Source organism: Anabas testudineus, chromosome 4 (genome assembly GCF_900324465.2).
Source record: "Anabas testudineus chromosome 4, fAnaTes1.2, whole genome shotgun sequence".
NCBI lineage: Eukaryota > Metazoa > Chordata > Actinopteri > Anabantiformes > Anabantidae > Anabas > Anabas testudineus.
Window position 1 is genome coordinate 18,067,206 of NC_046613.1, and position 26,483 is coordinate 18,093,688.

General features: G+C 40.1%; 1 protein-coding gene across 5 annotated transcripts in view; it reads right to left on the reverse strand.

Annotated features, from left to right (window-relative positions):
* The window catches only part of dennd1b (DENN/MADD domain containing 1B), a 95,006-nt gene that overhangs the window by 9,304 nt on the left and 59,219 nt on the right, over positions 1-26,483 (reverse strand). For 4 of the 5 annotated variants that reach the window (XM_026345003.1, XM_026345002.1, XM_026345001.1 and 1 more), the window contains 7 exons: positions 17,637-17,762; positions 13,834-13,935; positions 8,154-8,244; positions 7,067-7,107; positions 5,665-5,700; positions 5,186-5,242; positions 3,908-3,997 (listed from right to left, as the gene is read on the reverse strand). In XM_026345003.1, the coding sequence (XP_026200788.1) occupies positions 3,908-3,997; positions 5,186-5,242; positions 5,665-5,700; positions 7,067-7,107; positions 8,154-8,244; positions 13,834-13,935; positions 17,637-17,762 (543 nt within the window). Of the gene's footprint in view, positions 1-3,907; positions 3,998-5,185; positions 5,243-5,664; positions 5,701-7,066; positions 7,108-8,145; positions 8,245-13,833; positions 13,936-17,636; positions 17,763-26,483 lie in introns of those variants that run through there. The other variant, XM_026345005.1, reaches the window with a different exon arrangement.

A 26,483-nucleotide genomic window follows, 5' to 3' on the forward strand; every position in this document is an offset into this window, starting at 1 on the left:
ATCCAGTAAAATCACCAGGTGCCTTTCTGTGAATGGGTGCAGTGCAGTACTTTGAAGGTGCCAGGAGATGGCACTTTGGTTTCAGCGAGGAAGCTGCTCGGTCTCTGAAGTGGGGAGAAACTGAGCAAAGTGGAGACTACAAACGCATACAAATAACCATGTAAACACATACACATACACACACGCAGCTACAGACAGATAGACTCTGCTTAAAAGTTCACTGTGATGCAGCTCAACTATTCTTACGAAAAGATTTATTCACAATATTAATCTTACGTAGGATATCGTGAGCATATTTGAGCCATGTTCTGTTCACATAAAAAAACTGTATTATTATAAACACACACACAGTGTGCTCTATAATCTACAGTACATCCTGTAAAATAGTTATTTCCTATTCAGTTTACCCAGAAAGTATCGCTTTGCATATTGACCATATTATAGCACTTTCAATCACGTACTGAATATATTACACGCACAACGGCTAGATTGCATTATGAACAACACTTCATGGTAACTGTTACTGTATTAAAATGCATACTGGTATAAGCATTATTATTATTCAGAGACAAATGGTAGTTTCATTCTGAAATCGTCATTACACAGATGTGCTCTGAATACAACACAAATACTGTACATATGTGTCTACTGGCCATGACCATGTGAGCCATCTCCCACTGCTGGGAGCACACACAAATATTCACCCATGCATCACACACACAGTATGTACACACTAAAGTATCTTTGTGACTCTGTTTTACATCTGTGTTAGCTCCCTGTTTCCCCTCCACAATGAGCTGTGCGCTGTTTTCGGGGCTGGCATCTCTCCTGTCTCACCAGGTGAAGAGTCCAGAGCCTGGGGCTGAGCCTGCTGGCTGTCATTGCCCATAACACTGTCCCCACCTCTACTCTCCTCTTTTCTCTTAACAGCTGTCATTCTGTTCCCTCCAACCTCAGGCAAAATGCTAAATGCATGTACATTTGTATACACACACACACACACACACACACACACACACACACACACACACACACACACACACTAAAATATATACTCATGTACAAAAAGGCTTAGGTACAGACACACTTTCTATTTGCAGATGCTTAAAGCACAATATCACATAAAACACACACACACACCAAATACACAAAATCCTACATACGAGTCTCAAAACAGATGTGGCACTCACGCACAAAACCATACAGGAGCCAGAACAATGGTTGTTGTTTGTTATATCAGACAAGAAGTCAGCAGTCCAATTCAGTCTTGTTTTTGTCAAACGAAAGGATTACTCCTACATTCTTAATCAACAAGCTCACCAAACACTACAAATCACCCACATTGCCAAATATGGCTGAAATATGTACGCATATGACAGAAGCACTTTCACTTTGGTACATGTGTTGGCTGATCAAATATGAATTTCATAAATCTGTTTATTTTGCTATGATTAATTAAAGGAGCTTCTCCAGGATCATTCATTTCACTTCAAGGACAGACTTAGTGGTGTTTGCTAAAAATGATGAATGATGAAAATGTATCAGTGCTTTTTCTGTCAAACGAGACTGTGAAATGTTTCTAATCAGATTGGAGCTTCTGATGACAACGTGCATCTGAATTTACTGGAACAGGTGAAGGGATGAGGACACAGGAGGAGTGTAGCTGATGACATGTCGCAAAAAAAAAAAACTACATGTAACACTTAAAATCTTTTTATTGTAAAGGTAGTGGGAGGATGGTTTTGTTTAACTATAAAATAATATTGTTTAAATAGGTAGCTGGAAAATACACACTTACTAAATTAGATGTGTGGCTTGTAAAGATAAACGATGTTGGCTTGTCTACAGAGAGTCACTGGGACATATTTTCATTTATGAAGAGCTAGAAATAAGGGCAGGCCAAGCAATAGAGGTCTGTGTGTGGGCATGGAAAGAAGAGGAGCTATGAGGATAAATCTAAGCGTTTTGTTTCCCATTTTACTTAACCTTTATTTAACCAGGTTAGTCCCACTGAGATCAATTTCTAGCGCAACGAACACCTGGTCAAGACAAGTGTGGGCAGAAGAGCACTATCAAGATTTCATAGGAAGCAATCTTGGGGAAAAAAAAAAAAAACAGAAATGTGAAATATAGAGAGATAAGAAGCAGCTTTTTTAGGTGTAACTGAATTATAAATATAGTATGTTATAAGTAGCCAGGTAATCATAATTAAACAGTTTGTTATGTACTTGTCAAAATATATAAACAGAAACATTACTTGTGCACATATTTTTTATTAAATTTTATTTTACTTTTCTTTTCTAAGTTGAGTTTCTAATGTGCTTTAATTTGTATAGAAAAGATGAAAACCATGATATATATAAAAAAAACATCTATATTTCAACTACAATTTCCTGACAAATGTTTTGAACAGTTTCAATCTTTCAGGGGTTACTGCACACGGACAGGCCATAAATTATCAAGGTTTTCTTAGCTTCTCAATTTTCAGTCTGGGTTTCCTAAAAAAAATACAATAAAAAAAGTCCCAGGTCGTCAGTTTTGAGAAACAGAACTAAAGAAGGTTTCATGTCATCGATTGATGTAATACATTTATCTGGGTTATGTTCTATAAGCAGTTAGGGAGGCAATTTGAGAAGAAAAGAATGAGAAGAGAATTGTTTGTTGCTAAAGACAAACTAATATAAAAATACAAACACAAAACCCGTCCTGTGTGTCTCTCCTCCAATGGTTATTAAGGATCTGTTATTGTGGCAATGAGCAGGCCTGAATGGCAGGAACAGAGGTGTGAGCATGTGTATATCCTGAAAACGGTGTGCATGTGTTTCTGGGTGTGCGTGCACATCGCTTGCATGTTAACTGTTAATCGGAGTGTATTGGCCTGCCTTCGTGTGAGCACTAGTGGGGGAGGGGGGGTTGTCCACTGAGGCCTTTAGAAAAACCCTAATTGCCGTTCCTCTCCTCTCCCCGGCCGTCACACCTTCCTCTGCGTTAAGACTTTCCAGCCTCATCTCAAACACAGGAAACACAATGCTAATTAGAGACAGCACAACCTCTCCTAATCACACTTCTACATGACTGTGACCAAAATGTCAGTGTATGCATGCAGACATTTTTTTTTTTTATAGACAGAATTGGGAGTCAACTTTTTTCATTTAGCAGTAAGACATGGAAATGCTCCCGCTGGTGGTAGAGAGGCATATATACAAGGTGGGAGATATAACTAGTTTCCCTGAGGATGTATGCACATGTTTTATATTGTACAGAAGTGTACAATTTAAATTGTGTAAAATGTCCTACACCAGTAAAAGTGTTCATGTTCATTTACACTGCACCAAGTATCAAATAATTCTCTAGCAATCCCAACTTTCCTGGTAAATTTAGTGATGAATGTGTATTTTGGGAGCATGCATGTGCTTGCACATCTTATGCCAGCTCTGCACACAACAAAGAAAAATATGTGCTATCCACTTATGGCACACAAGCAAATTCTTCAGAGGAAATGCTGACCAGCAGATGAATTGCTTCTACTGTCCATGCTGTTCTGAGAAAAACACTGAATGTACAACATAAGCGTGTTGAAAGAAAAAAATGCTTATCATTACATTTGGCACCCTGACAAACTACTGTACTTCCGAGTGCTGTTACAGGAGAGAGTGGGGGAGAAAGGGAGAAGGAGGAGAGAGTTTGAGATAAAAAGAGAGAGAGATGGGGATCGAGAGAGGGGGGTAAAAAAAAAAAAAAAAGAGCACAGAGAGCAAAAAGTGGACAGAAAGAGTACAGAAGTGGAAGACTGCACCCATGTCAGTCAAGTAAAAACTGAGCTGTGGTACCATCAGTCAGTGTAGATGTAGTTAACTCATTTACTGATGTGCATCTGTGTGTGTGTGCGTATGTGTGTGTATCATACCCGTCTCATCTTCTGCAGTCTCCTTGGAGACAGGCTCTTGGTGCTGGTGGGAGACCCTGCACAGACCATCATCCCATCTTCTTCTTCTTCCTGAGAGAGAGAGATGATTAATGCAAATATTAGGTGATTTGTGTTATAAATAATTGAAACTAAAGTATCGGTTAGAAGAATAAAGGTGAGGGTGTAAATTAACCAGACCACGAGACATTACAAGCATTTTCTCCTTTAATAAAGTGAATCAATTTCAAAGTATTGTGCATATAAAGTCTGATATTGTGTGGTTTACTCCTCAAGTGTTGTCCAAACCCCATTAGAGCTTCACGAAGTTTCACAAAATCACTTTAAAAAACAATAAAGTACAAATGAATGACTAGTTTTTAAGATTTATGCACATAGTGGGAATAAACAGGCTTGGGTCTCAGAGCTTCAGACACAATGAGGCTGGACAGTACTGAGACAAACAACACATTGTTAAAGTTGGTCTTTCCATAAAATTCTTCAGACAATAATGGAAATATAAAATACTGTGGGATGACCCTTTAAAATGTTTCCATAGCAAGTTATGACAATAACAACTAAGGTAATAATTAAGCCACCTCTGATACGTCTAATTTCAATATGGTTGTGCCGGAGGGCCTTGTATAAGCATCTGCAGCTGGGAGCAACATACTGTAAAGGCTCTGCAGATTAAATGTGATCTTAAGAAACTTGAATTCATTTGTCTTCTGACTACACAGGAAATCTGACTTCAAGATCAAATAGATCTCAGCACTTCTATTTGTCTCTACTGTGTGTGTGTAACTGTGTGTTTGTGTGTGCAGCACACACTGCATGCTCTGCTTGTTCATCATCAGTGCCCTCTCTCCTCAGTTTCCCACTGACAGATCAAACTGCTATTGCCTTATCAAATCCATCAGGCTTATGGAAACATACACCTCGTTACATTAGCTTTGAGGAAATCACAGACTCACTGATGAAATATGCAGACAATGAAAGAGAACGAGGGGCTGGGGCTCAGATGACATGACAGGCCATAGCCAGAGGGGCGTTGGTTAAAAATGTACAGCCCTGAACAAAGTGATAAGCAGGCTTCAACAGTCATTAAAGGCCCCTGCGTCAGAATCACACGCTCCATGTAAAGCAGCCTTCCTGTCTGTTTCTATGAGGGGAGCGTGTGTGTCTTTGTGCGCCTCAGAACAGAATTACGAGTACATGTGTGTATGGATGCTTGTTTGAGTGTGTGTGCGTCAGAAAGCTGTGCAGGTCCATGCTGCTCACCTTTGCTTTAAGTCTGCCCTTAATGTCCCGAATGCCCCTCTTGGCATGACTCTTGGCCTAGGTGGAAAAACAACACATTCGCACACACATTCGCACACGCACACGCATAGATTACTAATCAAAACATGTTGCATTAACATTCTGTTCTGGTTTCATGTAACATCAAGAAATGCTTTGATCTCTGTGGCAAAAACATGGAGACAAAAGGCTGGATAAGAGCGCTTCACACACTAACAGGAGGCGATAACATGAAAGGGCACCCTGACCACCTATTGTACAGCACCTAATGACATGGTGCTGCTCATCAAACATTGGCTGGTCGTGAACAATGCTTGCATTCCCACCACAGTGAATTGCAACAGACACTTTTTAAAGTTAATGTTCGCATGTTCAAGCATACTGATTAGGAGACTTAAGATTTGGGGATTGAAGGACTGATGAGGCTGTCTATTCAACAGTTTTGCAGAAGAAGAACGTACCTTTGTCACAGCGGTGTTGAAGAGTGCTCCTCCTCTCTATAATACGACAGACAGTTATTTGTCATTCACATATTCTAAAGTAAATTACACACATTCAAAACAACTATTGTGAAGTATTATTATATGAATTATTCATGTGCAGAGTATATACACAGGAAAAGATGGGCGGTTAATGTGATGATCTATGTGAATTAATCATTCAGTAAGCACTGTAAACTACTATACTGTAAAACAGTAATATTAAAGGATCGGTGTGTCACTAAAGATGTTTTGTTCATAGAGTAAAAAAATCTGTTTGATTATGTGCTTTTGCACGTTATGTTCAGTAACCTTACCAGTATTATTATTCTCACCTATGACTCCTGCACTAGTCGCGCAGGACTAATTTTCAATATCAAACACCACCACAACTCCCTCTGCGGCTCCAAATTGTATCGTAATACAACCTCATTGAAAAGTGGTGACACCAGGCTAAGAATCATATCTCTGAGTCATGATAAATGGTATGATTCATAGCGTTCAGGAGGTTTTTATTTAGAAGCAGCCTAAAACAGCAATAGAAGGGACTGTGCATGATTGATTTCTACTTTGAGTTTTGCAGACTGACACTGTGGTTCCCAGTATTTCTGTGTGCCTGTCTTCTTTTCTCTATCCGAGTTGCTGCATCTTTCCTTTGTCGTCTCCCTCTTTCTCTCCGTTTGGTCTTTAGTGTAAGCACAAAGCGTCGGCTAAACGGCTAAACAGAGTAAATGGCAGACAGCATTTCAGAAGCCGGCAGAGGGAGAGGAGGAGAGGGGCCAGGGTGAAGGCCCTTCTTATAGATCCCTGTCAGTCAGGAAATATGAACTTTAACAAACCTTTGAAGAGCACTCTAGAGAACTAATTCAGCCTTAGCTGACGGTGTGAGGAGAGAGGGAGGCTGAGGGAGAGGTACTGAGTAAGAGAGAGAGAGAGAGAGAGACAGACAGAGGGGGGCTGTGACAGAGATGAAAAGAGGGAGGGCGATAAAGAGAGATAGATAAAGGGAAGAAAAGGAGAAGAGGAAAGAGACGAAGAAGGAGGGAGATCTATGTTCTTGGGCCCGTTGAGCGGAGTAACGCCTGTGTTTGCTGCCAGATCAACATGTCATGTCGGAGGACGTCTTGTCACGTCAAATCACTTCTGTCTCCCTCCCTGTCTGTCTCTGCTGTCCTGCTGCACGCGCCGCTTCACACACACCAAACTGCACTCAGCCTGGATCTGTACATTTAGGCAGCCCCTTCATTCCAAAGGCGCTACTAGGACTTCAAACCCTGAGTTGTGTCAATCACGCTTTCAATTAAATGTAAAAAATGAGTGAAACATAAAAAAAAAAGGGAGATAAAAGCATTTAGGTATGATACGTGGGGCATTCTGTGAATACCTTTACAGTGTGCATCCATTGCTGATAGGACCTGGAGTTACCTAAAGGGATGTATAAAACACATGAAAAATGAATTAATCATTATGTGCTCATTACCACAGCATAAATATTGCAAAGCAAAGGTGACTATGGATATTGTACTGTGACAGTCAGCATACACTAACACATTATTGAGCATTTCATGTGGTTTCTGTGCAATTAAAGTCATAAAAAGAAAAATTATTAAAGTCTCAGTCCTTCGATTTATCTAAGCCTCAGTTCTGTTAAACTTTTTAAACAAACATTAAACGAATAGTTATGAATTAAAATATGAACTGCTGAATGTTTTCAACTATTCTAACTTGATTTAATGAAGGACTGTTTTCTCACAACATAATTACATATGACAGTGTGCATGTGGGTCAAGAACCCATTGTTAAACCTAATAATATGAGTATTTAGCTGCAACATCTGGATGGTATGTCTTTTTTCTTGTCATGTAAATACGACTCAAACCAAAAGTGTAACGATCAAAACAGTCTAATTTGTCTGAGCATTTCCAATGGGATTTGTTTCACACTCAAACTTCTGATGTCTTGTACACGCGTCTCCACATGTAATAATGCTCATTCCTGCCAAAACAATTTTAATTCTGTTGTCAATCTTCTTTTGCCACATTCATTCAGATTTGCATTTCACCTTTATAACAGTTCCAATAAAGATTTTTGCTTGAAATGACATTCAAGATTCACGCACAATACAAAATAATGAACCAATTTACCACAAGGAGCTTTACAATTATTTCAGGAGCATATACTCTGTAGCATTACGGTGTCATTTGCAGATATAAATAGTAAATGATTCTATTTTTTGTCCATTAGCATCTGAAAAATTTTGGTTTATTTGGTTCGACTTGGTTTTATAAGAAATGTCATAGTATTTATTTTGTGTTTATTTTGCTTGGCCATAATAAAGCTCTTCATATCATACAGTGAGTTTTTTTTTTTTACGTATTACTATAGTGCAACAACAACTACGTGTACGTAACATGAAGCATGGCAAACCAATATAATGTGACTAATTGATAGACAGGTCTAGCACTACTCACTTCCACAGAAGCCCCCCTCTGTGATCTCCTCTTCAAACACGTCGGTGAAGCCGCGGCCTGCGTTCAATTTGGCCAGCCGTCCGTCGATGAACTACAACCATAAATTACAACGTGCTTATTAAAGAAGGAAGAGGTGGGGGTGTGGACACACTTAAACAGACACACACACACAGATTCAGGCACTCTAGCCACAGTGGGCTGTTATTAATCCTACCTGATGGAAACTACATCCCAAGATTAGATGGGCTGCAGGTAATAGGGATTTGGTAATGTGGAGCAGCTGAGGGATTAGGGCAGCAGACTACATGCTGCACACTGTCTGCGGCATGAGGAAGTTTCATTTCCTCTCTTTGTAACATGGAGCGCATAAAACTCCATCTCATAAATATGGACCTAACAGCCAAGACAGCTACAGCTACAATTTGTAGCTGTAGCTGCACGTAAATTATTTTATGTAGTTACAAGCAAACGCGCACAGACACATACCTGGATGACATAAGCATAACTTGAAATTAGTGATTAACACAATAAGGTTACAGCGTTCTTTAGACATTAAGTTAAGAGTATTTACAGGCCATGACAAAATAAAAGCAGGGATACATAAAGAGAAATGTCAATAACACAAACACATCAAAGAGCTTTTTTTTTTTACATATAGTTTTGGCCAATTATAGGAGCTCTGGTGCCTTCTCCTAAGAAGTTTGCTCTGCTGCCTTTTGTGTTGTTTTTGGAGAAAAAAATCAATCTTTCTAAATGCTGAAAAAAATCTTGAAATGCACTTCCATCACTCATCAACCACAGTGAGCTGTTTCCTATTAACGAAACCCAACCACAATGACCCACAAGTTGCTGTTCGTTTCCTGTTCCATTGCCTTTAATATCAGAAAATCTCTGAGTGGAAATAATAATTTCCACTGACAACCTCAGTGTGATCTTTGTTGTTGTAAAAACAAGCAGATGCAATATAGTATTGTTTCTTTTATTTGTTTTCAAGATGCGGCGCCAACGTCTTTCCACCAGTTTGTATTTTTGTCAATATCTTTTGTTGTTGTTTTAACCTTAAACTTAAATCTGTCATCCAGTCAGTGTTTGTGTAAAGGTGGGAGGGAAAAGCAGCTAACAATGAGCAATCATGCATTTGGATTTAAAGCTGACATTGCATTAATTAACAAACAACACCTCCTACCTCTCAAACATGTTTTTGTATTTTTAAGAATAAAAACACTACAAACACTTGACAACAACTTATTGTCATTTTTAATTGTAGCCATCCTACTCCCACCTCTGCAAATGTGTCCGAAGTGTAACAACACTGTAAGTTGTTTTAGGGTGCATGTCCTCGGGGACAGCTTGCTAACTAGCGACCGACATGGCCACCCGTTCCTCTGGTCAGAAGAGCTGGAAACTCATCATTAGATCATTTTAATGAGAGGTGAGACTGCAGGCTCCAACCACTGCTCTGCTACTTAGCTGGCCCAATTAGTGCAGATAATCAACCCAAATCATCACCTAGCCAAAGCCTTATTCCCCCCTTCCCTCCTCCTTCTCCCATCTCCCTCCACACACCCCGGCCAGATTACCTGCCTCGCTGTGGGCCTTAATTAGACATTACTCAACAATGGCAGACTGTGATCACCACACTCTCCTAAAACACACACACACAAACCACCCGTGCATCTTCACAAACACATGCACACGAGACAAGGGCTCAGCTCATTTTCTTTGTTTTGAGAGTGAGCCACCAGAAACTAAAATCTAAATCTTACAGAGACGGAGACCTTTCAGACCACATCAACACCATTTTCATCCAGACAAACAGTTCAGTGAGCGACCGGATAAATTATTTAAAAGAATTCAGACACTGTCAATATTAGAGTGACTAAAGAACTAATTCAGTTCATTAACCCTGTTTTTCACTTTACCCAAGCACACAAAGCCAAACTACAGGTGGAAACAGTCCAGAACATGCAGAACAGATTGAAGCAAACCAAGTTCTGCACTTGGAAGAAAATCCCACTTCTTTTGTTCATGTCTACATATCATCTCATTTCCTGTTGCTGCTCTACTTACAAACAGTAAAGAGGCAGCGTTATTCCATCTGGCCGCCAGAATACTGACTCACTGACCAGTCGGTCACAGGGGTCTACATTTATTTAAACTCTGCAATTGCTGAGTCATGGTCTGATGGCAACTGGTATTAGTGATTAATATGCAGAGTGACATGCAGTTACTCTTATTGTACTTAACATTTATTATACTTATGGAGTGAGAGGAATGGATGGAGGCTCCACACAATCAGATTAAATTAAATGATTTGGTTTTGCAAGGATAAATCAGCAGGAATGATAGATAATTAATGACTGATGGGAGGCATACTGTCTACAAGGGTTCCCAGTAGTAAATTATCAGCATACAATTTGCCCTGCATACCCAATAAAACAGTATATGGCCTTGTTTTGGCAGTAATAGGAACCAAGTACATTGAATCAGCCTCCAGTAGCACAATACACACAGATGACAATGTGTGTTCGTGCATGTGCTTGTGTGTATGTAAATGCGTAGGAGCAGAGGATGGTTGATAGGAAGCAGGTTAATGTCGACAGGTTTTCCCCCGCATTCTTGTGGAAGATTTCTCCCACTTGTTCTGTTCTGAACAGAGATGGGCTGGTGGACGAAGCAGAGAGGAAAAAGTCGGAGAACAGAAGTGTGTTAGAAGGTGAAACTGTGACATTTTAAGATGTGTGTATATGAATATTTTATGTTAGGGTTAGCTTGGTGTCTACAGTACATGTTTTAGTAGCACACGAGAAAGTGATTCAATGCACTCATCTACTTTAAAAATGTACATTTTAGTAATTTAGAGGGTGTGTAACCCTGCACAATTCCACTTCCAAAGTATTAATAATAACTCCATTCTGCTCCCTATAAAACTGGAATTATTTGCAACTAATCATGAAACGAAAGTGCTGCTTTAGAGGAAAAGAAAAAAAAAATCCCAAACTAAAGTACTTACAGAAAAGCAATTTCCCGATGTGATGGTAACACCTCAAAGTCAAGTTAACACCTCAATATCACATGTGTATAATGTGTGTGTAGCAATCTCAATAGTATGGTTCGGCTCAGGTTTGACCCAATTTACTGCCATATAGCTGACAGGAAAAAATCTCACACCTCAGCCACTGCGTGCAACTTTATAAATGTTATACATACATTACATACATATCCCCAAAAAACATGCTTTAAGAGATACAGTACAGTCTAGTAGTGATGAGTGATTGCTTGATAACTGCGCATCGCATCCTGTTTGTTTACACTATTCAAGCTAAATAATGGCTGATATGATGCCCTGAGGTTCCCCTCTGCTAACAATCCCTTTGGGAAATAAAGCACAGATTGTTCACTGTAGCTGAAGAATAAGCAAAACAAACAAATAGGCAAAATAATTAAGTAGATTTAAAAAGTGTGTTACTGTAAAAGGTCGATTCCTTCTCTTGTTGTACATAGCCAATGTATGCATTTGTGGATTTTAGATACCAATTCATTTTATATGACAGAAGTGTCTCGTGCTTATTAGAGACAAAACAGGCCTTTTTTCAAATACAGATATTGTTAAATTCAATACATCAGTGGGTGATTTATTTAAGACGGACTTACTAAGAATTTATGGGCGCAGAGAGGAGCTTAAGTTTTACTTGAGTAAACCAATATGGAGACATTTCTAAAACACCTGTTGAACAAGCAGAACATAAACTTGTGGAAGTGTGGCATCTTTGCTGCTTTGCTGAGTTCACAAACTCAAATGTGTGTGTAAGTTTGAGAGTGAATGACTGAACCAGTCAACCTTGTGGTGCATTATTTACAATGGCTTAAAAAAAAGGATCAGATCAGACGCTGGTTTGACAATATATTGCCATTTAGGTAAGTATTGTGCATCTGTATGATAATTTATCCCTTTTTATAATGTATGACAAATAATTGTAACGCCCACCCTCAGTATGAACATTTCAATACAGTTTCATAGTTTTGACTGCAAGAGTAAAATGCTATAGAGATGACTGGTAACCACCAAATGATCCAATAATATCTCTGCTGACAGCCTCTCACACGCCACAGTGAACATGGGAACACTTTAAACCAGTCATTCTCAACTGGTGGGTCGCCACCCAAAAGTGGGGCACGAACCTGTTTTCAGACACAACGAAAGTCTAATCTAGCCCACATGCGTGTTTCTGAATAGTTTTTTTCTATAACCCTATTTGCCTCTACAAAAGGATGCAGTGTGCTGTACAAGCATGTTTTCCCCATTCAGAAATATTAAAACTACATTTTTGGGGGAAATTGCAACTGTGATTTAGGTGCATAATATGACTTCTGGCTCAAAGAAAAGACCTACCAGAAACTATTTCTGTGTATAAAAAAAGGATGTGTGCGTGTGTGGCCATGCAAGTTGAGTATTATTTGAATGTTTGCAAGTGGACGTGGGTCATGGCCATAGCAGAACTCGGGCGGATCACTGGCCTCTCTCATTTGAGTCAGAAGAGGAGTGAAGGAGATAAGCTCACCCCATCCCCCGTACTGAAGAGGAGGAGGAAGAGATAAGGGCCTGTTTCCCAATGCTACCGCTGAGGCAGGAGCCAGCCGGGAGGATGCTTTGAACTGCTGCTTGATATCTCCTCAGCCTGGGAAAATTATAGACTGGGCAAAGTGTCCAGAGAAACAAAAGGCTGATTGAGGGCTGCTGTGCTGTAACTCTCGGGGGTAAATCACACTACTATCACAGGTCAGAGAGCACAAAGAAAAATTCAAGGGGTGAGAGGAAATTTTCTTTGGAGCCAGAGGTGTTTCTCCACTCGGCTCAGGCTCAGTTAAGTTTAGTATTGCTGAAGGGATTTGGGAGGTGGGAGGGGGCATGAAATATACATGAGTGATTTTAAGGTAAACTAATGCAACTATACATGAATAAAGGATACCTGCTCACACACTCCAACACACACACACACACAAACAAACACACACACTACAGAGAAATATGCACATGGCCGCAGAACAGTTTACAATATTTACGAGTGGAGGCTACTTAGTTATCTGAGGACCAAGTAAAAATTCTGTCTCATTTTTTGCTTTTACCGGTTTATACATACATGTTGAAGAAATAAACCGACTGGTTTTGTACTGTAAAATCTTTTAAAACTGGCCTTTCTTATGATTTTGTTTGTACATGACACAAAACTGATAAAAACTGAGAGACAACAAAGGTAAACAGTTTGTAAAGGTCAATAACTGCCTATAATTTCAAAGCTCTCTCTTCTCCATTCCTCCTAACTGAGCAGCTGAAGTGTCAAAATAACTCAATGCTAACTAACTACAATGTTGACAGTTTGCTGAGCACAGGTGATGCTGAGAGACATAGTTATCATTTCTATAAAGATGACAAAAGATTTGCTTTTATCGATAAAATAATCCACTATACAAGCAGTCAGGATGGAGCTGTGCATCTGTCAACACACCCATGTGACAGCAGATGTTTAGAATACATGAGTGAATGAATGAATGTACCCAGGCAACAATCTCCACATTTTCAAAGTCAGATTAATTTACCAGTTACATATTTTAATGCTGATTCATAGAAACTCTGACAAACACAATCGCACACATGCCGTGTGCAGACAGCTGTTTGTACCTGTTTGAAGAGCTGCAGGTTGACGGCAATGGACAAGAAGTTCCTCATGGTGCTTGAGCGATGGTTCACAAAGCTCTCCTCGCAGAATGTGATTGGCTCCCCCTGAGGAGTCCACAGAGACATTATTGGCAAAAATTAAAATAAACATGTATTTATAATTCATTCTGGCTCACTTTTGTTCATACCAATCTGTTTTTTACTGTGTTTATGTAGTTCAGAAACACGGCACACGACGAAAAGCAGAAATATTTGATGTCTTTAAAGGCAGGGGGTCTAAACTAGACAATATGGTTCATAATATAATTCACAGCAGAGACGCTCATATCATGCCTATTTTCATTATGCGCTGTAAAAAAAAATCTTCACTACCAAAGAACTATTACAACTGATTTCTTCATTTTCAAGTTAAGTGGGATTGAAAACAGAAAATGAGTCCAAAAGAGAGACAGGAAGGAAAGGGGAAGGAAAAAGAAGGAGTAGGAAGAATATTAGTTAAAGAAAAAACAGAAAACAGTCCCATTTAAAACAGTTCCCCTGGCAGAACGCACACAGTATCCCCCAAACCAGAAGACAGTGTCCCAGGAAACTCCTCAGTACTGAACACATTATCACATTATTACTATTTCTTACATCATGTCTGTTGGCCTGTGAGCTATATACACGGAGGATGACAACAGAACCACTGCAGGTCAATCACACGCAGCCCCGCAGCCATTTCCAATTCATGTTTTCTCATAATTAACATTATTCTCACATAATTCAATGATGTTCTAAATTCTTCGGGTGTTAAACAATGTCCTTTGTCTGCTGTGAGCACAGTGTGGCACAAAAAAACAACTTAACAACACTGGAGACTAACCCCATTTTCAGGGATGGGTGGATGATACCCGTAGCCCAAATTACATCACAGGAATACTGCTCCACTTACATCACTGGAAGTTTTTAGGTGTATTGTCTCGTAAAAGCAAGGGAACACACTTTTGCAGTCTCCATCTGGCTGCTACAGCCTTCAACCATACTGGAACTATCTAAACCGAATAGCATGCTGAAACTAATAATTGCTACTAAGAAACTTTCTATCTCAACTTTAAGGTCTGGATCTGTATCGGTATCCAACGAGACACTTTGATTCACACAGATCGGCACAAGATGCCAACAGCTACTGACGGTGGAATCCAACTCTTTGAAAAACCAACATTAATTTGATCTATTTTTAAAGGGGCACCAAGGTCAACCAGCAAAACTACAGGGAAAAAAATAAATCTCTCGATTGTATTTTACCAATAACTAGAGCAACAGGATGGAGCTGGTGCTGTGGCAGCATTAGGAGAGAGCACCATACACACTCACACTTGTTACATACAATTTATAAATATCACACAGGCAACATATGACCCTACAGAGACATGTAAAGCTTTGTGACTTGTTGATTCACTTTGCAGCAAATGGAGAGTGCTGAAAAAACACTATCAGCTATGTTCTTCATTGACTGCTGTTCTAAAATGACTCCACTGTAATGACTTTATTTATGCATGACATCCAGTGGACTATCATACATACTGTAGATCTACTGTAGCTAATAAACCTGAGTTTAGACCTGCATGTTCTTTCAAACCCCTTTCTAAACATAATAATTTATGTGAATTAAATAATGGTTTTACATATAAAATATACAACATCCTTCCAGCGTTTTCACATCATATTTACTGATTCTACTCCTAAATTGTACAGAGCACAAAAGATGGAATATACACGCCCACACACCCGACTTGGCTTCATCAGTGTTGGTGAAAATTAATCAGATTTGCTATTACTGGTTCTTTTGCCAGACTTTTGAGCTACTTCGAGCTGGTGAGAAGCACCTGGGGAGTACCGATGTGAGTTGAAATTGATGACCTAAAGAATACTGATCTAATCAACTGATTGCTTTTTAACTTATTATCATTTTACAGTAGGGTGGCACAATGTGCATCACAAATCTGCAGCCAGATCCAGAAGACATATTCTGTGTAATCATCAATGTAAAACTACCACAGAAATATATTTTCAATGTATTATTTCATTTATTCTATTGATGCTTACATAAAAAGTTATATATTGTTATAAACTGTGACATATTTTAACACTGTTGGTGCATTTTAGCATTAAACTGCAGAACACCAAGCTTTAAGGGACTAGTGTCATGTGGTAAGGACCGATTCTGTAGCAGACTGGTGTCATTTGGATGATATTTAATATAGGTAAACATAGTGGACGTTCACAAGTGATGGTGCTGCGCTTTGGCACAGCACTTCTCAAATCACAGGCTGCAGATTTATCAACATATGTGTCTTGCTGCCTTCAGATGGCTGAGATTTAATGAACTCAAAGAAAAACTTTTCATACAGTATAAAGCAGCTGTGGACAACTTTTACTTTACAAGTCACTGAAACTCATCTATTATCAGATACAAACTTCTTTACCAGGGTTCCTGCTTTAACCACAAAACATATTGTGGCTGGAGAATGATTAAATACTGTATTTACATTTTAAGCATTTTCCCATAGCTGTTGCACATTTGTTTTGAGTAATCTGTGCACTGGCTGCAAAGTGACTTTCAGACAGAAATCCTGTCAGTGGGGCATCACCAAAATATGGCACCAAGACTTCTATACTGATCGTGGCTAAAAGAAAACATGGTATGAGCATGACTGAACTGCATGTTGCGCTCACACACAGACAGACAGAGGCTCAGTGCTTGAGTCAGAGGGGAGGCAGTTTGTTCGTATACTGTCTGTATACAGAGAAAAGAGAGACAGCATCAATAATGTAGCATCTTGACTCCAGGAGTCCACAAAATCCAATTAATCTCAAAGCCAAAGGAACAAAGGCTTCGCTATTTGACAAACAGGACATGCTGTAGTTTGCTCCGCTCTGCCTCAAACTTGATAAGCAGAAAAGATCTAGAAAAGAAATGTTAGGGAGGCTAAGTAAAGAAGAGTATAACACCAAAGGTGGCTAAAAGGGATCTTCAAAGGGAGCGTCCTGACTTTTTTCAGCTCCTCTGACATTTCAGTGCCTCAGACAGGCCCACCTTAGCTCTGCACTTCGACTGAAAACACACCTTTTACCTTGAGTCAAACCTGCCCCAGTCTAACCAGGTGCCACTGAGATCACTACAATGTGTCTCACATTCTGCAGAACAAATTTCTTATATTCATGTCCGCCAAACTGCCACTTGTGGATATAAATGCATTGTGTGACATTTACACTGAATAAAGGTTGTCTGGTTATTTCTTCACAATCCAGAAAGAAAGAAATATAAGCATTGTTAAAATGTGTTAGTTACGTTTAGTTTGCTGCTGTACCCACAGGCGAATGAATTCACATCTCTCCATCTGGAGATGACTGGGATAGGTTTAAAACTATAAAACTGAAAAAACCTAAATATTAATATTTTGCTACTTTGCACTGAAAAATAAATCCCTCTGAAGTAGTTTATAGTGAGTTCTGTGTATTTTCAAGAGTAAAAATTGTTAATAATATCAGCACCATAAACAGAAACAATTTAATGTTGTATTAGGCTGGAGGTACAAATCCCAGAGATGGATCTTTGAAAACATTGAAACTAACAGCAGCAATGTACAGCACTATAGTAAAAAGTGAGAAAGGGTGTTTTATTTTATTCATTTATAAAATAAAGAAATAAATTCCTTATACACGAGTACCTTAGACAAGTGTACATCATCAAAAAAGGGCAACTATAGCAAAGCAAAACTATTAAACAGGGTTAATGACAGTGATTAGTGACACTGGATCCTTACAGGTTTATATCTGAGGGCATCTCGGTAGGATCCGAACAGAGCTGCCTGCGCTCTGAGGAAGGCCCTCGCCACACCACTTCCTGTTGCTGTTGACTGCTTCTTCAACTTGCTCTTCAGAGCGGACACCTGGTGGAAAGTATAAAGACAGAATGTGGGAGATAAAAAGAGAGGCATAGTGTGAGGGGAAGAGAGGTGGGAGGGAGGGGGGAAATGGAGAGACGGAGGGGTAAAAGTTAAATTATCACCTCTGAAATTGGTGGAGGAAACAGCTAGCCCATTCTGGGTGTGAAGTATCACATTTGCAGGTCATCTCAAAAAAAAAGGAAAGAAAAGAAAGGGAAAAGCTTCAGCCTTTCCTCCAAGCTTATCTGTTGTGCTGCTGGGAGCACCTGCTGCTTTGCTAATTGAGCAGAGAACAGGGGGGGTGGCGAGAGGGGAAGGGACAGCAGAGAGGAAATGGAAACTTGCATACTTGCTCTTCTTCACACTCTCTCTCTCTCTGTCTCCGTGCTGCCACACTCTCTCTCCTACCCATCTTGCTTTTTCACTTCTTCCATTTCTTACTCTCTTGCTCTTTCTTTCCAGTCCTCTTATTTTCCACTCCCCTGCTGGCTCTTCCTACCCCCTCCAGAAAGGGACTCTTGACATAAAATATCTTTAATTATTTTCCCCTCTCCTGGCTCTGTCTTCAGGACTCCAGGCGTGAGTGGCGGAGCAGCAGGCCCGAGCTTGTTTTAGGATGACAAAAGATTCACCCTGGCCACCGAACCCTGGGGAGTCTGGGAAGGAAGTTGTCAAGAGTCTCTCCTCACCTGCTCAGTAGTAGTCTGACTGTGTTGTGGCAGAGCGAGGAGGAGGCAGAGATAGTGAGGGACTGTCGCTCTCTGTGTGGGCTATTCCAGCTTAGCACAAAAGCACAACGTTTGATTGGGTTAGGTTGCACAGGAGGTCTACGTTACTGTAATGCAGTGTGGTGTGGGCTGTTAGCAGCAACACTGGCAGTTTTGAAACATAAAGCTATAAGGTTAACCTTCAACCTCAATTAGTGGAAAACAGATTAAATATAATACCTGCTTGAATAACTTTGCATTGTTTTGTTATATATTCTATACCGAACACCAACATATAATAGACTAAAACTGCTAAATACAATGTTCATCCTTTCTGTATGAAACCCGCCTACAGCACTCTGTCATTAGTAAGGATATGGTGTCCTGCTCATGAGCACTCCAACAAAGCTCTCCACCTACTTATTGCACTGCTTTGCTACCTTAATATGGGGTGAGAAAACTGACTGCACATTCAGAGCTGATAAAGTGTGTGTGAAACTACCAGGAACAAAGTAAATTAACATTTTTGGTTAGCGGCCTGCCTTTTAGATTTAACACTGCATTGTTGCATATTTCACCCGTGCATTCAGTCACCTCTTAATACAGTGCAACATTTTGTGGCGTGCGCTCTGACAGTTCTGTGATCAGTGTCTGTGTCAGATATTCAGGTGCCATTTCTGTCTGGCTTGCTCACCTCTGCAAGGCAGCAAAGAACATTTGCACATTTCGAAGTATCATTAGTTTTAATGCTGCCATTGGTAGTAGCAGTAGAGTATTTGTGGGCAGGAAGACAAGGAAGAAAAGATGAAAGAAGGAGAAAATTTGAGGTTGTGTCTACGATTAAATGACCCTGGTTCATCTGTAATGTGATAAAATTTTGATCAGGTCTATTTCAGACAGAGGTGGTCAAATATATCATGCTGTGAAGCTGCAGCGTTAAAAGGATATCACGGTCTGGCGTCTGCAATTAGCCTATCTGGAAAACTTCAGGGAGGAGAAGCAAAGTGTTAGCACAGCTCATACAGAGGACAGGCAGATAGAAACAGAGGCTGAGAAAGAGGGAAAGAAAGCAAGAGTGGCAGTCTTAAACTGGGACAGAGACAAAATGAACAGCGTCGATTTCTCTCCCTTGGGCTTTCTCACTCTCCACAACGTCCCCGTGCTGCCATTGCAAATGCTCCCAGGCATCAAACAGAAAGTTTATCACGGTTAAATTAACAAGTGTCATCTCCATATTCACTCATTGTGCTAAATGCTTTTATGTTTATGTAAAGCCCTTTCTGGAATTAATATTTAATGTTTATGTGCATTTTTGCTGATTTTTTTCATCCTTGCAAATCATTAAACTGTCTTTTTTTTCGGGGGAAGAATCAAAGCGAGCACAATGTCAGTCTAAGAGGGGGAGGCATACCCCAAAGACTGTCAGAGGAGATGGGATAGCGGAGTTTACTCTGCACACACAGTTCTGTACAGCAGCTTTGAACGGGTGAGAGCACTGCAGTGGCAAACACTTTTTAATGAGGTGGGGACACAATCACTTGTGTTTTGCTTGGTAGTGTTAGAGGAAAAATGGGTGATAAAGTGATAAGTTCAAAGTTCCAAGTTTATTCATGAGCAAGATTAAGCACAATAAAATATTCCTCTTTTGTCACGCAGAGATTAATTGTTAATTATTTGTCAGATATAACAAATATAGTAGTAGTGCATGACAAATACCGGAATATCTTTGTTGCTATTAGAATAGCACTCCTTCACATATTCGACAAAATGGATGTGTTTAGTAACTGGGTTTTGAATATGGCCCCCTACACTACAATCATCAGGTATGCCTCCACGGTAATAGCTCTGTCAAACTAATTAACTTCTACAGTTTGAGTGAAGCTAACGAGATGCGTACAGGCATCAGAGGAAGGCCAGGCTCTACAGGTGATAACCCTATTTGGCAGTGACATTTTTTAGTGTAAAGTCACAGTGGCGGTGATGAGATCAAAGACAGAGAATCCCCCATTGGGTCCAATTAGAACTATAGCATTGTACAGGGAAGGGGTGGCAGGAGGAGAGAAGGGAGTGGGTGGTTGGGGGAGAGGGAGAAAAACTGTTGAGTTATGATATTCATAATCTATGCAGAGAGGCCTTTCCAGTACAGGTCTTCTCCCCATAGCTGTGATCTTTTCAATTTACATCAAGGGAAGATGGTCGGGGATGAAAGCGGGGCATCCAAGGCGCACAGCCCACAGAGGGCAGACATGGGGCCTCATTAAGACCCAGCCCAGCCAGCCCCAAACAGGGTTTGAAGTGCGTCACATAAAGAGCATGGGGTCAAAGGTCAGACATAGAACAGATCTCCATTTAACTCTCCAGCTGGAGATGGTAATTAGCAGGTGCAATGATGATCCCTGCCTGACTGTAAGGGATGATACCACTGTAGGTGACACCAGGCATCTGTGTGAATGTGTGTGTGTCAGAGGATGTTTGCACAAAACTCATACGGATTTGCAGAGAATGCAGGTAGTGTATATATAGTACATTTACACACAACCTTTTGAAATAATAAAAAATAAATAAATAAATAGTGGTGTGGTGTGAGTGAAGACCTTATCCTCTATTATTAAAGCCACCTAACAAACGATCATAGTTTTATAACTGAACGCTGCAACATGTCTTTACGAAGTGAAAGATCACACAGACAACAGCACACATGAGTCTGGTCACTGTGTCTAATTAACTACTTGATATAAGTTCCCCTTTAAGCTGACAACAGAAAACAAACCATGACTAAATGTAGCAGCCTGGCTGACAGTGCTGCATTTACTGTTAAATAAATTGAAAAGAAAAAAAAAAAGTTTCACACAAAAGTCTGATTATATATTTAGGATTTTCCACTAAATCTTCACTTGAGCATTAAAAATCCTCCCAAATAACGACCCTGACACTTGTCTGTTGGTAAAAAAAATAAAATAATAAAAAAAAGTTGGGTTTTCTTCTCACAAAAAAAGAATGTTTTGTTTAAGATTCTGTCCAGGGAAAGAAAGCCATGGGGATGCAATTAAAGAACTACAAAGAAAGAAATAGTTATGAAAATCTCCCACTTTCTTTTGATGTGCTGCAGTCTGAACTGTACACACACATGTACACACAAACACACACACACAAATCTGAACAAAGACACAAGGAGAACCGGCATATACTGTCACACATGCCTGTATACGTACACAATGAACATGTAATTCGAAATCTAGAAAATTAGCTTTTTTAATTTAAAATGAAAATGAGACTGAATTTTATGATTAGCTTCTTTTTTTTTATTTTAACTGCACAATCATGAGGATATTACTTAAGTCGACAACTGGAGTCAACTAAAATGTCTTTAAACTAAATAAATAAAATGACAAGGTAGAACAGGACTTAGCTGGAAATAATTTGAGTGAATACTAAATTAGCAAATTGATAGGATGAAATTCTTATGTAATAAAGGGAGAAAGACTATAATAGATAACTATTATAGCACGTAATTCATGTTGACCTGTTGTTAAGTACATTCAGTACATGCAGTACAATATACAGTATTAGTCAGGTAAAATGAAAAATAGGGAGAAAGCAAAGAGGAGAAAGAGTCTGTGTGTAAGTATGTGTGTGTGTGTGTGTGTTTCTCATTGCCATGAGATTCTCCCCGGTGTGGGGTTACTTTGTCAAGCTGACCTCTTATAGCAGCTGAGCGGCTGAGTTTTGCATACATAATTAACTACAGCTAAATGTCATCTCTCACTTCAATAACTAACGCAGTGGGTGATGCTGCTCTCCCTTTTTGACTTCTAATCCGAAGTGAACTGCCGGCAGAACGACTATGTGAAAATGAAGTGCAGCTTTCAAACTCCACATGAGTAAATGAAGGGCTGCTAACACGGCGGAGAGAGTGTGTGCACAGTTCAGCGCCATTTAAAACAATCGTAACCTGTAAAATAATGTTTCAAATGAGCAGATCTTGATTTTACCCGTTGGTAAAGTAGAGACTCAACAACAACAACAACAACAAAATCAAATACTTTGCTTGGAGCATGTCATTATGTGGTGTAGACACCAAGACTGTTTCTGGTAAAGTACAGTATGTAACTGAGGTGGAGCAACCACATTCCCAGCACGGCGCTACCATCTAGTTAGTACAGCATGTGAGGGGCTCGGCTGTACTGGGAATACACCAGTGAAATGAAACATACTTGGCTGCATCTAAACTAACAATGGGGGAATCTGGTGGACAAACCAAAAATCTGTGAGTAGCAAAAGTTAACTCCTGAACTAGATCTGAGTGTCGCTGATGAACAATCCTGGCTGACAAAGTGTAGGTGTGTCTGTGTGTGTCTTTGCATCTGCGTGAGTGTTTTCCTGCTGTCGGCTGCACTCTGTTGTAGATGATGATGTAGATGTTGTTTTCGGGGAGCGTCGGAAACTGAACACCAAATTAAAGCCGCGATGTTTGATTAAGTGTGCCAGGTGATCTCAGGAGAGGCGCGCAGACACAACCTCAACCCCCTCATTCATTTGTAAACCTCCAAATGCCGGCTTGAAATACAGGAAGTAGGAGTGTACGCTGTAAATTTCCCCCTTGATTGGGAATACAAATGATCAAATGTATGAGGGCTAGGAATGTATGGGTACAGGGTGTCAGCAAAGTAGAGAGAGGCAGAGAGGTGGAGAATAGAAAGAATTAGGCTGTGATGTGAAAAAGAGCATCAGAAAATAAAGATGTAAGCTGCATTGTAGGACCTCACCTTGAATGTGTGGCACAGAAAGAATAATACATGAAAAAGTCTTCCGTCATTGATTTGAGATCAATTGCTGGGATCAAATAAAAATCTGATCCAGTCACACACTGTTTGTTTTCAGAATTAACAGACTCCTAATTTGCTATTCTTGGATACTTTTAATGACTAGCGTGGTAAACAGCTCCACCAACCAAAAGCCAATTATAACTTTATCAGCACAATCTCTGTGCGGAAGAGGAACTGCAGATCTCAGAAAAAGAAACGCAAATACCTTGATCTTCCAGGGAAAAACTACAGTTTATTTCAGAGTATTTCTTTTCAGTGTGCTTGTCAACACATTTATTTTACTGACATGAGCACAGTCTCTCAGATTATTATGATTTATTAATGTGTATAAACTACTGAAACTTTCAGTTCAACTTAAGTAATCTAAAAATATGCAAGATCCTGCTAAAATTACAATTCAATAAACAACATATTTATTTATTAATATCACAATGTCTTTCTTAAATAACAGCCCAAAAAAATAAATAAAGAGACAAACTGAAATAAAGCAACACAGACGTACATATGTTCCCTGATTTGCAATATTTTTCATACATACAAGATGCGGGTTAAATTAGGAAATGTTTAGGCTGACATTCACTAAATATCATGCATGTTATGCACAACATGGGATAAATCTAAAAACAAAAGACTAAAGAGATTGATGAGATTAATTTATTTTAACTGTCAAAACATGCCCTGAGCATGTAATCGACAAAACCAGATCAAAAACACAATTAATGCTGGACCTGTGATTCATGTGACATTTCCATCTCCAATTTATTCTCAAAACATTGTTGCATTCGCGTTTGACCAATTACCAATTACTCTTTCATTCAGATGTGTCAGTTTTTTGCTAAACGGAACTGCTACTGGCATGGTAGCGTTTATAATAGCCAATAAATCTAGAATATTATGTGTGAAATTGCAGGAAGAGCGAATTAGGGGGCGGGCACTAGTGGAGCCAGTGTAGGGGTCCTGTCTGAAAGAGTGCAGCTAATTCAGGACAACTGTGAACTCTGAACCTCCTAAAAGCACGGCCACTGGTCAGCCGAGCCACGTAATAGAGTCCACATGTGCTCACAGCCTGAGCTGCCGTAATTAGACGAATCTCTAAAGGTTTGCTTAAATCAACATCAGAGTGCTTTGTTTTCCCTCATAGTTAGACTTGAAATGCGCACAAAAATTGCCCGTGGCCCTTACCTTTTAATCCATTTCATGCTTTATATATTCATACAAAGTGATGCTGGGCTTTTAAAGTGAGAATAATCATTACTTCATAGGTCTCAAGGCTTCAGCTTCACACTGAATACAGCTGGAGTGTTAAGTAGCCAGTGTTACAGTGAGAATTAGAGAAATTGTTTTAATAGCTTAAAAACAACACGCAGGAAGAGATTCGCTCAGCATTAATCAAGATTTCAGGCCTCTGTTTGACAAACTGCACAATACCTCAAACATCTCCTTGTGTGTAAACACAAACATCAAATGCCATGTGGCATGTCCTCATCACTAACAAGCAAACTAACAAGAGACCTGGAATTCCACTCAATTAGTACCTGCTCGCTTCCTTATTAATCCTCTAGACCTGGTGAAAAGATAAAAGGAGACAGGGAAAAATAATAACAAAGAATAAAAACAACAACAATTTGTTACAATAAATATATTAATGCCAGTGTGCAAGTTTCCGTTTGAGGTGGTGTAATTTGACATGATATGTGGGCTATGTTCTGTCATTATTCAGGAAAAATGGTGAGTAGGGGATCAAAGCAAAAAGGCTCTGAGCCTGCCACTTAATTTATCACAAGGCAAAGACAAAGGCTTTTCTCTCTGCTTCTGTCGCTTTTCAAAAGCCCTGACTCCTTTTTATGACAAACTCAGTTTGCAATTTAATTTAGGGCTTGAGTCCCTGGGTGCAGAAAAGCAAGCAGACAGGAAGTGAGAGGAAGGCACTGTAGCCAGACAGGCACACAGGCAAAGAAGCATGAGAAGCCAACAGCGGGTGCGTCCAGGCTGGCGGCAAGTACTGTGAGAGAGAGACAAGAAGGCAGGCAGGTGTCATGAAACTTGAGCAGCCGCGCAGCCAGGCAGGCGGTGAGGCAGGCAGGCAAACAGGCTAAAAAAAATAGGCAGGAAATGGTATAAAATGTAGGAAAGAATGAAGTAGTGCAGGTAGTAAAGAGATATTCATACACACTAGCAGTGATAGTGTTAAATCAGGACAACCAGAGTGTGAGCAGGTCTGGAGTCTGCTGGGCAGTGGATTGAATTATATACTGCTGGTAGGGCAGGAGTCCGGTAGGCGATGGAACCTGAGCCTATACTGTCAGCAGTGTGGGTAATAGTGCGTCCACGGCCTCAGCGGGGCCTCCGTGCCTCACAGAGGCTCTTTAATACACACAACCAGAAAAATATCTAAACAGATTCCTGCTTCAAAAAAGGAACAGAAGACAAGCAACTATGTTGTTCTCTACGTTTGCACATGTGTGTATATAAGTGTGTGTGTGTGTGTGTGTGTGTGTATGTGGATGAGAATGTGTGTAAATGTGCGAGTGACCCTGACGGAGTGGTGATGCTTCCTGTAGCACTGACCGGCGTCAGTGTTCCATTAATTAAAGAGACGATGCGCTGGCAGGTGGCTTCACTGCCCACACTGGTAATTGGCCCCCTTCTTCCCACTCTCTCCCCCTAGAAAATCACCCATCTCTGCCTTTTCTTTTCCTTTCTCTGCCTTGTTCCCTCCTCCTATCTCTCGTTCTCAGAAACGTGCCAGTGGGCAGGCAGAAATGCAAGACTTTGTGAAATAATGATTAGAATGGATGGAGATGAAGGGAAGGGAGTTGCACATTTTCCCACAAGCCTCTGATGGTCGGGGAATGCTGTTCGCCTTCAAGCGTCATACAGCGCGACGGGAGTTTACTTTAGACAGCCACAATCTGAGGAGCCAGTACTGCAGTCATTAATGATGTGGGGAGGGGACAGAGCTGTACTTTGACAAGTTTCCGCATGTGTATGTGTTTGTGTGTGTGTGTGTGTGTGTGTGTGCACATGGGCACAAGTGTGAGTGTCTGAGTATGTGACTACATTGGAGGACAAGAGAACGTGGGTTTATGCAAAGTGCGACTTGAAATGAACCTTCTGTGTGTCAAGTGTAATGAGACAATAAACGTTGAGAAGCTCTCAAAAGTGTGTGTGTGCGTATAAACACGAGTGTG